General features: G+C 35.9%; 2 protein-coding genes across 6 annotated transcripts; one reads left to right on the top strand and one right to left on the bottom strand.

Annotated features, from left to right (window-relative positions):
• Nucleotides 1-319: 319 nt before the first annotated feature.
• On the bottom strand, nt 320-5,491 carry LOC137744699 (protein S-acyltransferase 10). Its single transcript, XM_068484471.2, has 11 exons — nt 5,073-5,491; nt 4,754-4,868; nt 4,202-4,276; nt 3,962-4,033; nt 3,703-3,840; nt 3,398-3,431; nt 2,714-2,823; nt 2,173-2,259; nt 1,828-1,911; nt 1,413-1,478; nt 320-750 (listed from the first exon to the last, which is right to left on the bottom strand). The coding sequence occupies exons 1-11, from the start codon at nt 5,155-5,157 to the stop codon at nt 576-578; spliced, it is 1,041 nt and encodes a 346-aa protein (XP_068340572.2). The 5' UTR covers nt 5,158-5,491; the 3' UTR covers nt 320-575.
• A 9,767-nt stretch (nt 5,492-15,258) lies between these two features.
• On the top strand, nt 15,259-17,394 carry LOC137740980 (putative F-box protein At1g65770). 5 transcript variants are annotated; one of them, XR_011069192.2, is made up of 3 exons: nt 15,294-16,643; nt 16,828-17,049; nt 17,145-17,394. XR_011069192.2 is itself a non-coding variant. In XM_068480792.2 (2 exons), exon 1 carries the CDS (start codon nt 15,382-15,384, stop codon nt 16,636-16,638), a length of 1,257 nt encoding a protein of 418 aa, XP_068336893.2. In that variant the 5' UTR covers nt 15,259-15,381; the 3' UTR covers nt 16,639-16,643; nt 17,145-17,394. The 5 variants fall into 5 exon arrangements, 1 of the variants encoding a protein (XP_068336893.2); XR_015957160.1 differs by having other exon boundaries at nt 16,786-17,049; XR_015957161.1 differs by having other exon boundaries at nt 16,783-17,049.
• The last annotated feature ends 388 nt before the right edge of the window (nt 17,395-17,782 follow it).

Raw genomic sequence — 17,782 nt, 5'->3', positions numbered from 1 at the left:
TCCCCAGATCCCCGAAAAGGATCCCTCCCAAGCATCATGCCGTAATTACCAAAGGAAAATACTCGACTCCTTCTGCAGAATAAATCATGTATCTAAATATTTTTTTCATACGCGTAAAATTTAATCGCTTCTATCCATATATTCCACTAACACATATCGCGAGAGATAGGATCAGTAAATATAATGCACCAAGTGTATAACTCAATTCACATTAGATAAACTTTTGAACCACATTTCAACGATATGAAATTCTTGCAGAGCAGTTCTAGGAGAGTGAATTTGGTAATTTATGGGAAGAGTTCAGCTATGTATATAAAACTGGCACAAATAATTCGGAATTTTATATCCTGCAAAAACAATTTGATCAAAAACCTTTTTTTATAACATGCCTAAAGATCGAGCCTAAAATAAAGTACAAACTATAGACCTTGAACCAGTTCCGACTTATCCATCTCCGGTCGCCATATTTGGGAGCTACCTAAACAAAATATATGCGCAGATATGCCCCCGGATGGTTCCCCCTGTAAATTTTGAGGGAAAAAATATGACAAATTAATGATACAAAGCTCACAATGTCAGCAACAACGACAGGTTACAACGTCACAACAGGTGTAAGGTCTAGACTTTTCTTCAAGTTGCTGCGTTGTTGGTAATGATTCCATTCTGTATTTACTGCTTCGAACACAGCAAAACTCGTATAAATTTCTGCATGCTCCTTTACTGAAGGGATATACCCTCTCGGGTACTCCTCTGTCGATCAAAACAAAGTAAAAAGAACTGAGAATCTAAGAGCATAACGGTTAACTATTTTAATTCACATCTCAACACAATATTCATAGCCTAGTATATGCAAATAACAATTCTCCTATGTTTGACAACGGATTTGCATTAGCAAGGGATTTAGACTAAATGAATTAGAAATGAACAACAAACATCAGATAGAGGGATTTGAAATGCACTACATGATCGTTATATATTTACAACAAAGACATAAACAAAGGATTTACAAATCAATCTTTCAAGTAATCATTTGCGAATCCCTCTCAATGCATTGTATCTAGTCATCTCAAATCTCTCCCTCTAATCTTTTCTAGCACATTTCTAACTAATTTAGCCTAAATTCCTTGGTGGTCGTTGCAAACCCCTTACCATTATAGAACAATTTGGAACACAACGCTAGTTAGGGTTCTGTAAACTCCGTGTACATATACTATTATACTCTTTTTCTTTCATCACACCACAAATAGCCATAATAAACACATCTAACCATATTTATGTCACATATATTTTTTTTTACTGAATCAGTATTAAAGTATATATAATGACACTAGATATTTTTAACATACAATGACGATTTTAGTTATTTACAGCAAATAATACTATATAGCAGAAAAGAAAAGAAATGAACTAACCTTAAATATGGGATGCGCCTTCGTCTTACAAGCTCATAGGTAGTCTGATTGGTCAGAACTAGGTAACTGCAGGAAAAGAAAAAGAAAATTAATGTTCTACTGATACATTTCAGTTATGCTTTTGAGGTAAATGACTTACGTAGTGATAGTGCTCAGTTATAGAGAACGAAGCCGGGATGGGGGAGCAGAAAGAGAGAGAGAAAAAACAGACATCCAATTCTTTAAATATATTATACTATAACACGACTATTGCCAGCATCATAACACAAACAAATGGCAGAAGTTCTGTGAAAGCATTAAAATTAGGTAACTCTACCAAAATGGCAAATTGAAAATAAAAACATGGTGTCATAGCATAGGAGGAAACGTCTTGCATCTAAGAAACCCAAAGCTGATGCCAAATATAAAACTTTACCTATGAAATATCAGGAGGAGCAGCAGAAAGGTCATGGAAATTGACAAAGTAACCAACAGCAATATCACAATTGCATCCTTCCACCTGACAATTAAACATTCAGAATCCAAATTATAATGGACACCAATTAAACAGAAAAGAAAACCCTTAATGGGCAAATAAAACTTCATAACGAAAACCACAAGGACCATAAGAAATGACTTTTCGATTCTGTTTTTAGTTTTCACTTAATCTATTTCTCCATGGATTCATAGAGCACCAAACACTTAGACAGTACTACCACAATGACAAGGGTATAACCTAAATCATTCCCACGAAATAAGGACCTCAGAAAAGATACCATACCAAGCGACTGATATATTAGCCTTCAGGTATGTGATGTACAGGATGACAGTCCAAAGGCACAGTGCTGTCTCTTCGCAAATGTACCACCTACAACATTAGACCAAAAGACATAAAAGTTCTTGATCAGGAATTTTAAGTGTGGAAATGTAAATAAAAGTTTTACGTGCAGTATTCAGTGCACTGATTGCCTATCCTGTTAAACGACAATTTTAGAAATGATCAGACAAGACTCAAAAGTAAATAAGATTACAATCTTAGGAATGTTTTGTACCATTGACAAAAAGAATAGTTCAACCATAAAATAGAATAGAAATATGTCAAGGTGGTGATCAGGGCTTTTAAGTATGAAATGTATATATACGTTGGAGAAAAATAGAGATGATACTGAAATAACAAAATAAGTGCAATTCTAAATTCAACAACTGGTACTCATTCATACCACAAACTGAACATGGAATATCTTCTGTCTATTGGCAACAGATAAAATATAAGAACGCAAAACACAATAACAAAATTTAAGCTAGTACAAAATCACACTCACCAAAATTTACAATGGTTACCCACACCAATGCATGTTCCAAGCCAAACACAATGATGATCGAACTGAAGAACACATTTGTCACAATCATGGCAGTGCTTTGATCTCGGAGGCTGCACATAAGTCAAAGGCAAAATATATAATCCAAATTTACATTATAGGTAAATAAAAATTTTGAGTAATGGCAACAAGATAGATAATAGATTCTTTTTCCAGTAAATTAACACATGGGCAATTTTGTACACTAACAAATAACAATCTTGATGCATAACCTGAAAAATAGGGGGTGTGAACATCTAGAGGATTGCAGCTAGAATCTTGTCCAACAGCAGCCATACTTTTTCAAATGCTCTAGTGACTCTTCTGGAGGAAATTCATTTGTCCAAGGTCGTAATTCTAAATCAGATCAACTTTTTTAAGACCCTTGTCCATGCCGAGCAGTTTAACTATAACTAATTACTCAATCACTCTTATAATAACACTGAACATACACAAACAGGTACAATACGAGAATCTTTAATTATTGGTCTTCTCTTTCCTAAGATAGACATTTTCTCTGTATATCTTTGTGAATATTCCATCCTTTATAAAGTTTTGTTCCATGCTCAAAAGATGTTGGCAAGAGAAATAATGTAAACAACCAAAAGTATCAGACAAGATGAATATGTAAAACCGAGATGGTACTACCTGCTCAACATTACAGTACGTGCATGTCAAACTTCTGCAATAACCAAAAGGAAGCAGTCAGCAAATATATTTGTGAAATATGAGAACTTATCTCACTCTTATACTTAACTATTTCATTCAATATTGTATTTGAAAGGAAATGGTTGCATCGAAAGAACTTTAAACTCTGTTTACCCTACTTATTTTATGTTCAAACAAACACAATTAAGATGAAATACACAGAATAACGTGCAAACACCAAATCATCACTTTGCAATGTACAATAAAAGTGAAACTGCTCTGACAACTTATGAATAATTGCATACCTAACAGATGTTCCAGGTGGATACAAGTCCATCACAAGTTTGGTCCAAGATGTTGCATTATTTCCAAGAAGACTTCTTCCCAACTGACTCCCTTCCACTGTCACGACCACGCTGCCAGTTTTGCTTGGAGCAGGCTGTCTTTGCTTAACATTACAGCAAGATGACATCAAGGAATTAGTTCACTTAATGTTGTAAGATCTCTGACCATAATTTTTATCAATATGAAAAACAGAAATACATAAATGAAAGCAACGCTTACTTTGAGATTACTGATGCTTTTCTGAATATTGTATTGGATTCATTGACAGTCCTCATTGCATCGAGGACAAAGCTAAAATATAAACACAAATAATCAAGAAGTCAATTAGCTGAAATTGGAATACAAGTATCAAATTTTTGAGATATCACAATGAGATGAAACTGAAACACAAGCGTAACGTTCGCTATTCATATTCAAACAAGTATAATCTTAAGGTAGCATAAGTGCAGTGGCATTTACCCCGGAGAAGAACCAGAGGTAACAAAGTATTGAATCAGTGTCACAACAAAGAGAGTCAAATATACAGCAGTATTCCTGGAAAAGGGCAGAAAAGAAAAACAAGGAGAAGGGTTAGTGGTACGACAGAAAACACTAATAGAACACTTTCATACGATGACTTAGACGTTCATACCCAAATCTAAGATCATTGATCTTAAGTTCCATATGTTCCACCACTAGTTCAGACAGAATGTGATAAATAACTTGTCTAAGTTTCAGCCCCAATACAATGCACGCATTGCTAAACAAAAGGCAACGCCTCATCAGTTACACTTGCGCTAATGGAACCAATCGACACCGGTCCTCACATACGTTAAGGTTCAACTCATTTTGTGATCTTAAATTGAAAATTGATATTATGCAACTAAGACACAGCGGGACCTATTTATTTAAAAGTTCTACAGTAACCCATCGTCGAAATTAGCTAAATTTGCATATGAATATGCTTATCGCCATAAAAATGTGATGCAACTAAAACATAGATTAAATAAAACCATAAAAACATTAGCATACCATGGTTCTTTCTTAGTTTTCTCTATCAAACCTCCATCAAAAAGAAAAATCACGCCGGCGTATATCAGATGTAGCATCACCAATGCAACTTTCAATCCCAAAGCAGACCTCCGCGCTGAAATTCAAAGTACCCAAAACATAAAAATCACAATGTTTTTGCATCAACAAAAAGTCAAGCTCTCTAAAAACAATAAAAAGTAAAATCCTGGACTCAATTGCGATTAAAAAACTATGTAGCTGAACAAAAACAGTCAGACTTTGTTTTCTGTTCCAATTTTTTTTAAAATAAATACAAAATTGAAGGGGAAAAAAAAATCACCGGGATCGGAGAGGCAGGGAAGGAAACGGGAGCATCGCTCAAATGGTCGACACGACGAGTCCCGGCAGATGTTCACGATCGTCATCGGACGAAATTGAAAGAGAAAATAAGGAACTGGTTACATCAGTATTCTACAACACTGGGTTTTCCAGGAAAATGCTTTCTTTAGCTTCAAAATTTGAACTTTCTCGGGAAAGTGATGGAATTGGAGAAACCCAAGTGGTTAAACTGGAAGAGCAACGGACCTGCGAGAAGGGTTTGGATTTGGATAAGAAGATTGTGCGTTTTTTGTCAGAGAAACTGGAAATTGAATAGTAGCTGTACGCCTGTGCCCCTATGTTCCTCTGTCCAACACTTCGATTTGTAATATGCCTAAGGCTTTTCTAACCCTCATTACATATCACTTGATTAATTAGATTAGATCGCTAATCATATTTAAACTACATATTAATAACGTTTCTTTGTTAACTAACAGTGGGTATAATGACTACTTAGTTTTTATCACAACAAAAGTTAAAAGCAGTAACGTAATTTCACAAAATAAAATTTTACAAGCATCACATACATGTGATTTTAACATTTCTAATTTTAAAATATTTAAATAAATTAAACCTCTCTCCCTCTTTCAATTTAAAAAAAATTCAAACGCTTTATATATGGGCATATACTAGTTAACTTTTGAGTAATGTTATAGATATCACATTTATACCATCTCTCAAGGTAAGGCTACCAACACATGAGAATTTTTTCTTTATCACAAAGATGTACAAATATGGTAAGAGCAATATTTTTTTTTAGAGAATAGTAAGATCAAATTTAGTGATCTAAAATGCAATACAAATAATTTTTCTTGGTTTAGTGTTTCAAATTTCTAATGTGAACAAGAATTCCTCTATTTTTTGCTCATTCATTTACATATTCTACACGTTTAAATTTGATATTTTAACTTACGGATTTTAACATGTGACAATCGATAAAACGACAAAAATTGCATTGTCATAAACCGCAGAAAAGTTCATTTGTTAACCTTGGGTATCATAACCACCACCTATGGAAAATTCAAATCAGTTTGCCTCAAGTATATTTGTTTTGTATTCAAGTTCAGTTGGTTAGCTCATAAAATTGGACAATATGAATCAAACTTTCGGAATACACATACATTTTCTAATAATAGGGTTCACAAAATTTCTGCCAAATAAAAGTGTTCCCACTTAACAACGTGAAGCATGATGATTCTAATAATTTAATTGCCAAATTGAGATTTGAAGTCAAATTTAAACTACATATTAATTAATGAAGTTCTTCTTGTCAACTAAAACTTCATAAAATTACCATTCTACCCTTTAATCAAAAGTGAACATCTCTATTAATTAATGAAACATTTTTTGTCAGCCAAAAGAGAGTGAAAATACTACTTAGTCTTCTATCACACAAAAAAATGATGGGCGATAATTTAATTCATAGGTCCAAATTTTACTGTTTTTTATTGAAGCCTCATTTACAGGTGATGTTAAAATACCTCCAATATTAAAAAAATATATATGAAAACAAAAACCTCCCACTCCCCCCACATGATCTCTCTCCCTCTCTCCTCATTTTTCTAAAAAAAATGTGTTCATACACACAAAGTGTGTAGACAAATGCTAGTAACATATTAATAGAAATCTTATTGTCAACCAAAACTTTGTAAATTACCATTCTAACCCTCTAATCAAAACTAAACTTAAATAAAAAAATGGACAGTAATGTAATTACACACAACCAATATTTTACTACTTTTTAAAACCTCATCTATATGTGACTCTAATATTTCTAATTAAAAAATAAAAATAAATCTCTGACCCCTCTCTCCCACTCCTGCTCCGAAGTTCTCTCTCACTCTCTTCCTCTCTCCTTCTATTTAAAAATTAAAAAAATCACTTAGCAGTACGATTTAGTGGTATTCCTCTCCACTTGTAAGTGAGAAGACTTAGGTCTAATTCTCGTCAAAAGCGAATTTGGACCACATTATTGATAACTCATTATGAGACTTAGCCGACTCTCCCATCCTTTAGTATGGATAATATCGTTTGGTCAAAAAAAAAAATGTTCACATACACTTTGTATGTGGGCATATTCTAGTTTTAATTATATGTTAGGACCTCATCATTTTTTTTTAGGAAAACTAATAAAAAAAGGTTTGAAAACTTTGAGTTTTAATGATAAGGACAAAATAAAAGATAAAGTAAATAGTACTAGGATTGACTTTTTAGTATAAAAATGTGGTTTTTCGTTAAAGTGAACAGTACCGTGAATTTTTCGTTAAAACTCTTTTTTTTTTTTTTACAAGCAAAAAGGTAATTCTCCTAAATATATTTAAATTACTAAAAAAGATTCGAACTGAAATTTCATAATTCGTATTAAGTTTGCGAAAAAAATCAACCAGAAATTTAGACAAGTTCTGTACCGACAGGTCCAACTGATCCATTAACATATGTTCAACCTAATTTCCATTTCCACACCTAACTAAGCTAACTGAACAGTCGTTGGGAGCACCAATCATTCAATGACAAGTTGCAATCTTTATTCTCCGAGTATTGTGATTGTTGTATCATCAAACTAACTCTATAACTAAGCTAACTGAACAGTCGTTGTATCATCAAACTAACCTAATTTCCATTTGCACATATTTTTTTAATTTTCGATTGTCGGATTAGAAGAATTGAAGAATATCAAATGATAAAAATTAATAAAAAATGTGTGAAAAATAAAATAAAGTGTGTGGATAGCACACCCCTATATGCATTCTTTCGAAAACATGAATTGTAAAAATATGTTGCTAGACCAGAGAACTCTATCGGTTTAGTTCTAGGATTTGCCAATCTGCCAAAAAACAAAACAAACATCTCACAATAATAAAACGGTATTGTGGGTTTTTTTTGTTAACAAAAACAACGGTGTTATTACTTTACTTGAAAGTGAGATGTCTTAAGTTCGAATCTCGTGAATGGCGAATTCGATACCAAATTAAGTTGCCCATTGTATGGCTTAGCCGAACTTCCCCTCCCCCTAGTGTAAAAATATCAATATACTCAAAAAAAAAAAGTCATTATGTATTTTTTTTTTTTTTGAAAGAAACGAAAGTTTCATTTCAGGGAGTGCAGAATAAATTTTTTTTAAATATCAATTGTTGTTTACATGTTAAATTTGAAATTTATCACACGTGAAGAAGCATGTTGAGCACAAATCACACATGAAAAATAGAAAGAACCTTGCATGATCTTTAACATCGCTCCAATAAAATTCTGAATACTAAACCGCTATAGTAAGGCCATCGAGTCATTTGGCCCACCAAGATATTAATATTTTAATGAACAGTACATGGCTATATTTGCCTCCATCTCCAACCGAGGGCCAAATGGGCATAGGGCTCGTTTTAGCCCTGTGACAAAAAACCGTCTCCAACCGAGGGCTAAAGGGTCATAAGGCCAAACATAATTTATGACACACCCCGATCGAGATCAGGGCATGCTGGCCGTCACGTGGAAGTGACGTAACCATGTGCACAGTGCGGAAGCTAATAGAATACTAATAAAAATAGTACAAATAAATAAAAACCAGCTTTACACAAAGTAATAACAAACATGTGCAAGCGTAAGTGTGAGAACAAAGTTCAGAGCACGAAGACCTAATGCAGTCCGGGAGAAAATGACACACAAAAGCACACCCGAAGGTGGTCCTACACTGGTAATAGTCTGTCAGATATGCCGGGGAAATCCTCAGGGGAGCCACCAAACGTGCTAGCCAACTAGAACCTGGAGGGGCGCAAAACAAAAGCGTGAGTGGGCAAAAACAAAGTTTTTCCAAAAACCATTTCATAAATAAGTTCTAACCCCTCGCCGTAAAACCTGTATACTTCCCAGAAAATAGAATATACATATATATAAGTCATGCTCAGAAATATGCCATGCCAAATGCCTCGAAGTAAAATGCAAGTGCTCAGGAATATCAAATCAATGTCATGTAATCTGTCAGCCGGAGTCACCTAACGTGACCTGTACGGCTGAATCTAGAGCTCAAATCTCCATCTCACTAACTATACCTGCACACGAGTCGGAACCACCTAAAGTGGTCTGTACGACAAGCCTGGGTGTAATATAAGTACGCTCAAGTGCTACGATCACGTGAAGGCTGGGCAAATAATCGCGGGTCACCTACGAGTCGGAACCACCTAAAGTGGTCTGTACGACAGGACTGTGCACCTAACTTGGATCCAAGATGAGCGTGTGGTGCGGGAGGTGAACATCACGTGAAGGACTGTGCCCGACTCTGGGCGGGAGCACTAACACTGGGGGTGCAGGTTATGAGCTCTCTAAGCATCTCAAATCACTACTGAACGTAAACATAAATCATAACTCACCTGGCATTTACCTGTGCGTCCACAACACCAATACATATATATATATGCAACTAACAATGCATAAATAAACGGCAATATAATGCATGGCATATAAACGAATAAACGTTTCATTTCACTTTCTAGGAAAAGTATAAGTATATAGGTATATACGGAAAACCAAAAGCCCACTCACTGGTATGTAGAAGGGTCGTAACCCCCTTGCCTCGAGTGACCGCGCTCGTCCTCGGGATAGGTCTCACCTATATACGAAACAACTATAAAAACGTTAATTTTAAAACACATAACCAACCTTATGAAATAACTTCTCATACAATGCTCAAATGGGGTGTATGAATACACCAACGTGATCTACTCAACCTCAGGAACATCCCCATATTTTTAGAAAAATTTTCCACCGTCGCACGCACCGGCCATGTGTAGGCACGTGCCTGGCACGCTGACGGCATCAGTTAACGCCGTCAGGAATATTTCGTTAACTTTAACGGATTCCGTTAACGCCGGAAAATCGTAAAAACTTCAAACCTTCATATCTTCTTCGTTTTTCAACCAAATTTCACAAAATTGGTACCAAAATGAAGCTTACAACGAGAGGAACAAATCCATACCACTTTCAAGTGCTAAAATCCACGGAATCTCACCGGGAAAACACCACCAACTCCGGCCAACCTTGTAACTCACGATCCCGACGTCCAAAACCTTCAAACGAACCACCCCGAGCCTCCTAAGGACCTCACCAAGCTTCATACAAGCTTGAAATTCCCAAAAACACAAGAATTAACGTGTGCATGAATAGTGACAAAAATCGGGTATCCCGAGTTTGACGTGAAAACGAAGGTATCCTTACCTGAAATGGGTATGGTTGAACTTCTACGGACCTCATGAGCATGAATATGTACTTTGTTTCTTCGATCTGTGAAGATTTAGAGGGTTTCTAGGCATGTCCGTACAAATGGAGGTGAAAATGGGAGAGAGAGAGAGGGCTCGGACAGGGGGTGCAGGGCAGAGAAAGGTGAGGGTGTGTGTGTGGAAATGTGTGTGGTCCACAATCAGCCAACAACAATCCAAAAACAACCACACAACGAAAATTCACATTAGGGGCAAAATCGTCATTTCACACTTACAGTTTGAAAATTCCGGAACGGGCTGTCACAACCTACCCACCTTATAAGAATTTCGTCCCGAAATTCAAAACAACCATACAAAACAACCCCTAGTGATCAAAGAACAACCGAGGATACAAATCTCTCATCCGATCTTCAGTTTCCCACGTAGCTTCCTCCACATAATGATTCCTCCACAAAACTTTCACCAAGTTCACTGTCTTGTTCCTCATAACCTTTTCCTTCCAATCTAGGATCGTCACTGGTTCCTCATCATAAGTCAAATTCGGATTGATTTCCAAGGGTTAAGGTGGTATCACATGAGACAGATCAGCAACATAATGTCGAAGCATGGACACGTGAAAAACGTTATGTACTCTAGCCAACTTCGGAGGTAACTCCAGCCTGTAAGCTACCTCGCCAACTCGCTCAGTGACCATGTATGGTCCGATATACCTGGGACTCAACTTACCTTTCTTTCCAAACCGTACAACGCCTCTCCATGGTGAAAGCTTCAGAAATACCCAATCACCAACCTCATACATTCTGTCAGTAGCATGCCGATCTGCTAAACTCTTCTACCTATCCTGGGCCGCCTTCAGGTTAGACTTAATTACTTGAACATTTTGAGTAGTCTCCTCAACAATCTCCGGGCCCACCAAAACTCTTTCCCCTACCTCTGACCAACACAACGGTGTGCGACAAGATCTACCATATAATGCCTCAAATGGTGTCATGCCGATACTCGAATGAAAGCTGTTGTTGTAGGCAAATTCCATTAAATTCAACCGCTTATGCCAAGCATCACCAAACTGTAACACCGAAGCTCGCAACATATCCTCCTGATTACGTTACTAATACATATCCACCTTTACTAGGAATGTGGTCAAGGTGATTAGCATATGTAGTACCAAAAACATTATTCAAAATTTGATCCTCTTATCATTCCCCTGGATTTATCTTTTTGTTTCCAATCAATTTTTAATATATGTATAATGCAGAATTTATACATGCTAGGAGCTCGGAAATTTGGGATTATAAGTATTCCTCCAATTGGATGCTGTCCTAATTTACGTGCTTCATCAAAGAAGTCGGGTGATTGTAGAGAAGATCTAAACAAGCTCGCTCAATCCTTTTTCATTTCACTTAAGGATCTTCTGCGAAACATGAGTTCAAAATTGGAAAGGATGAAATACTCACTCGGGAATGCTTATGAAATGACCATGAGTATCCTTGAAGACCCATTAGCCTTCGGTAAGCATTTCATATAGAAAACATGGTGATTTAATTGAACCTTGAGTTTGTTCTTCATACAAGCTGTAAAAAGAATCTAACAACTGAAGGACCCTATGAGTGCACCACCTTGTTCATCCATCCGTGTACTGCCTTGTCCATTCATTCATTTTGCGACTAACATATGTTCACATTACAAATTTTATAATAACATGTTTATTTTCTTAATCATCTTTTAAAGGTTATATGTGCAAATTGATTAAACTAGAGATTGTGTCATCATAACTATCGTCATGAGGATGTTAATTGTACTAATAAGTGATCTACTTAAATGGAGTACTATTACTTGAGTTATAATTAAAACCAACAAAAATTATGAAAAAAATATATATAAAAACAAAATTTAGAGCAAAGCTGGTAGAACCAAACTAAAAACATAAAAGTGATTTTTCTTATGCGTATGGAGGTTATATGTCTTTTATTCACATATATAACCTAGATTTTTTTTCAAAGATGAAGTATTTTTGCTACAAACCAAGTTGGTACATATGTGGATGATATCATATTTATTGACCTTTAGGATTGGGGGTTTTGTGCAAGGGCACCTATTGCACAATCCCAAAACCGCCACTATGTTAACTTATATATTCACATACTCTATGTAATATGAGTAGACCATAAACTTAATATTTTATGAAAGTAATAATATTAAAAAAATAGATACACGTACTATAACTAATAATAACAATGACTTTGATAACACACCACATGGCAATACTACCGTCGCACTAAAATGTTTATCATAAAATCACTAGGGTTGTTATGATTAGATTTACCTTTCAAGTCTTAAAAAATGAATATACAATCTTTCAACTTGATAGGCTTCAAGGACGTCCAATCAGCCTGCTGTGGATCAGGAAAGTTCAATGGAGAATTGCCATGCTTTTTTCTCATTGGCCCCAACCTTTGTGCGAATCGGCGCGAGTACTTGTTCTGGGACAGTTATCATCCCACTGAATATGCTTCGGAATTGGCAGCACTTACCCTCTATGGTGGAGGAACAAGATTTGTCACACCCATGAATTTCAGTCGGTTGGTGGCTACTCATGTTAACATCACTTCCTAATGATTAGATCCAAACAAAAATAAAGAAGAAATGAATCTTCTCTTTTCTTTTTATGTAAAAATAAGTTAAATTTGTGAGGTTTTGTTGTTTTGATCCATTTTTAAATTGGAATAATTAGCAATAATTGCGATCGATATCTTCAACAAGCATCACAGAAGTTCTTTTCTTCCAATATAATATAGAGCATTTGCTTTTAATATAAGATAATACTTGCACCCATGAATTTCAATTGAAGATCATTTAGTCATTCAAATGTATAGAACAAATCGACGGTGTAAGTACTAAGCAATATATTTATGGTGAACTGTCCATTTATTTGATGTATTTTGATGACTAAACAATCTCGAATTTGAATGGTTTTTTACATGAGTGATCTTCAATTGAAGATTAATAAATTAAATAATTCCAATCATTAATTTCATTCGGTCAATATATGGTATTAGCAAACAGGGGACACATGTGTATCTCCTATAAATTAAAAGATTCTGATCAATGCTTACATTCGGTCAATATATAGTATTTGCAAATAGGGGATTTGTGCTTTCCTATAAATTAAACAAGTCTGACCATTGATTTTATTCGATCAATATACGGTATTCGAAAATAGGGCAATACATGCATCCCCACATAAGGAATGCAAGTATTATACATCTCTAGGGAGGATGAGTTCATTTTCTCTTGCGAATAACATATCTTGACCGTACAAATTTCATAATCAGAATTGTTTAATTTTTTAATCTTTATTTGAATATCACCTTTACAAAAAATAATTTTAGAGATTATTTAAAATAAATAAATAAATAAAAATAATAATAAAAAATATATTTTAAAAAAAATAAAAAATAAAAAATTCTTTTGGGAACGAGTAGGTGCACCACCAATACCATCAAGTGTTTGCCTACACAAGGAGTTTTCTAATGAATTTTGCACCACAACGGAAAGGGTGCCAAATTGGCACTTTCAGCTTGGTCCCACGACCATCTCACCTTCTGCAATACCTACCTGGGTCCCACTCGTGACCGTGCCCCATTCGAAATTGAATTCCATTCGAATCTATTTTGTGAGGATCTTAGGGATTTCTACATCTTAGTCATTCATCGTGTATCATGCGCTCAAAAATCATTTGACTTTTTTATTTAAAATTAAACACAAATAATATTTAACGAAAAGTGGTCACGCGATATACAATGAACAGTTCGAATATGAAAATTCCTAAGATCCCTACAAAGTGAATCTAGAAAATATCCTCTTCTGCCGTATTCCAACCGGCACTTGCTTTACAATTACAAGCAACATATCATCGAATTTGGAAAGGGATCCTCTCCGGATACCTTTTCATCAAATCCACCTAGTCTGAGATCCGGGCCATTAGCTTTTGATTCAACGGCTACAGTTACTATAACTTTTAAAGGGACTCCCTGTTTGTAGCCGTTGGATCAAAATTCAACACCCCAGATCCTGGACTAGGTGGATTTGGTGGAAAGAAATTCGAAGAGAATCCCTTTCCATCAAATTTAGCACACCTGCTACACCATCGAACTCATCAAATTTAAAAATAAATAAAACAAAAAATTAGGATAATAAATTACTCATACCAAAACCAAAAGCACCATCACCTGCAACTGCAAGAGAGAGATTTGAAACACCTTTGGCAAACTCAAATGGATACTTACTAGCCACTAGTACTACGGTCTAATGATATTCTTTTTTACTTGTAAGTGAGAGGTCTTATGTTCGATATACAACTAAAAACAAATTTGAATTACATTATTAATAACACATTGTAAGGCTTAATCTACTCTGCCACACCCTTAGATAAATAATATCATTTTTTTATTAAAAAAAACAATTGGATACGTATTAGTAGCTTGTATTCATTTTTTAATTTGTCCATTAATATTTTAACATCAGTTTTCTTATTTTAAAAAATAATGAATATGTTATTAATTTTATTGTGTATGCATGTGAAGAAACAATAAATCCTTCTTCACATGCAACTCTTTTACATATGATGCGGTAGCATATTTTCGTCATTACACTAAAGCAAAACGAGTGACCCACAATTAAGTTTCTACGGCAGGTAACAAAAATTGAGTTTATTTTCAATTCTGGAATTCAGTATATTTCATAAATTTGATCTTATGTAATAAGGAATCAACTATTTAAAGGAGTGAAAATAAAACAACAATAATATAGTAAAAATTAAATAAATCTGACAAACTCACCTAATCATTGTTAAATAGCTTGATTAGAGAATAAAATGGATATGGACTCAGTTATTATCCGACCTGTCATATCAGACAATCTGAGATTTTTCTTATTTGTTGACAAACTGAAATCCCCACCCAATAAGAATTCGACAAATAAACGGGCGCGAATTAGTGGGGAGGGACCACCCCATGATAAACAACCATTTTTCCATAGATTCTCCTCCCTCCTAAGTCAATCAAGATGGAGACGACGAAGGAGTGGTCCGATCTTCCAAAGGAGCTATGGCCGGCAATCGGAAATCGCCTCGACAACCGCCTCGACGTTCTCCGATTTCGCAGCGTCTGCAAGACATGGCGCTCCTCCGTCTCCCCTTTTCAGCAACCCGTTACCCCTCCTCTGCCCCTCAGCTTCTCTTCCCCTCCCGCCGCCGAGGATGGCGGAGCTCTGCAGACTCAACCCAAAGCCCTACTCTTTCAAATCAAAGTCTATCGGATGGAATCGCTCGTCGGCGAAAAGCCCAATTCGTCAAAACCGTGGGTGGTGAAGTTTGAGGAGTCGAGTTCCGGGGACCTGCGATTGCTGCATCCAATCAGTAATAAGCCGCTCAGGTTTTTCCCTGCATCTAACTCTTTAAAGGAATTCAATTTGTTGGACTTTAAGATGGTCGAATTGCGAAAATCATATAGTCTGCAGTTTAGAAATAGTCTCAATGTTGTTACGGCTTGTGTGAACAAAGTGGTAGTCATGGATGCAAAAAAGTTGAATGATTGTTGTATTTTTATGATTTGCAATGGCGGAAAGTTGGGCTTCTTGAGATTCGGGGATGAGAAATGGACCCATGTGGATGAACAAAACTCACACTACGATGATCTTATTGTGTATAAGGGTCAATGCTATGTTGTCGATAGATGGGGAACAATTTCATGGGTCAATTCTGATTTGAATGTGATCCAATTTTCGCCTCCGTTATGTGGGTTTGGCGGGCGGAAGCATTTGGTTGAGTCTTGTGGCGATCTCTTCGTTGTTGATCGGTACCTTGACAAGTGTGAAATGGAAAGGTTCCCAGAGCACAATGTTGAGAATGAAAATGTTAGTGTTTTTGGCCCTAATTTTCAAGCTCCTCCTCATCGTTTCGCCGCTTCTGTTGACGGCGAGGCTGTTGATTTTAAAGTTTATAGGCTGGATCAAGAATGGGGTAGGTGGGTTGATGTGAAGAACTTGGGAGATCAAGTGTTTATTTTGAGCAATGATGGGTCTTTCGCCGTCTCCACCAGAGACTTTGGTAGAGTGAAGGGAAATTGCATTTTATTCACTGATCAAAAGCTTCCTCATTTACACGGAATTGGGGGATCAAAAAGGTGTAACACTCGCGTGTTCATGCTAGAGAGTGGCATCATTCGGGACGGACATGCTTTGTCCTGCTTTAACAAAATGCTCCATCCACCATCCAGTTGGCTCCGCCCTCTTGATTTCCGTCGGCATCGGCTTGCTGACTGATTAATGTAAGTGTGATACGCTTCATTCTTCTCAAAATGTGAAAGGTTTACTGTTTACATGCCTACAAAATTTTTGTTTTTGCCACTCGGCGAAACAAAAAGTGCTTTGTATTTTCAACTGAATTTCATCTTCAGAATGTGATAGCAGATAAGCAATTTTCGGAATCATTAACAAGGCTAGTTCATGCAGTCTTTTTCCTAAAGAACATTATCATTCAGCTCAAAGGATTGTAGGTTTCCAGCGATGACAAACCCATGATTTAGTGCTCATGTTATGACAATCTTCTATAGACACCGAATGGCTATATCGAAAATGTAAACAAATTGATGTAGGATAACGCGTGTTTTAAAGAAAAGGGAAGAAATACAGGTTTTCTTCAAAACCTGAAAAAGTTCTATCGCGATTCATGAGGTAGATTGAGAGCATGCTTATTCCCCTGAGCAATAGTGTTTCACTTGGAAAAACTAGGATTTGTTTGTTTTTAATTATTTCTCAACACTTGACAGGGATACTGCTGACAGCGAATGAAGACACATTTTCTGCATCTCTCGGAGGGGGAATATCCAGTTTCTCACGAGTGATTTGTAGAATTATCTGATACGAAACTAGTGTAAAATCATCAATCTAGTTTATCCGATGTGTAAGCATGCGGTTTATCGATGTTGTTATGGATGTATATATGCAGATTATGCAATCTGTTTCTTTGTTGGAACTCAAATCTTTACATGTAATTGGTAACGTAATGCGTTTCTTGAATCAGATTCCCCTCCTCACCCACCCCTTTCCACTCTCTTCTCCCATCAGCCTAAATTCTCAATCATCCTATGACGACACTTGCTTGAACTCGTTGTCATCCTTTACACGCATTAGTAACCATAAAAACTGGTGGAAGAGTTCGATTGAAGAGCGTAATTTTCGGAACTAATCATTTCTAGGTTTTTGTTCTTGAGTTTGAGCCTTATTGTTGGTTAAAATTGAATCGAAATGAAGATCACGGAACTTAAATTTCTTGAAAGATAAGTAATTTCGCGCGCTCTCTTTAAACTTTGGTTTCTTTAATTTTGCGACTTCCTTTTGAAATCGTAGCACAAAGGTTGTAAACTACAAACATTCACGACAAAACTCCTTTGATTTTATAAAATTT

The sequence above is a fragment of the Pyrus communis genome, chromosome 15 (genome assembly GCF_041283825.1).
Source record: "Pyrus communis isolate YQ-2024b chromosome 15, ASM4128382v1, whole genome shotgun sequence".
In the NCBI taxonomy this organism is placed as follows: Eukaryota; Viridiplantae; Streptophyta; class Magnoliopsida; order Rosales; family Rosaceae; genus Pyrus; species Pyrus communis.
Note: the sequence above shows the minus strand (reverse complement) of the source record. Positions and strands in the feature narration are given on the sequence as shown.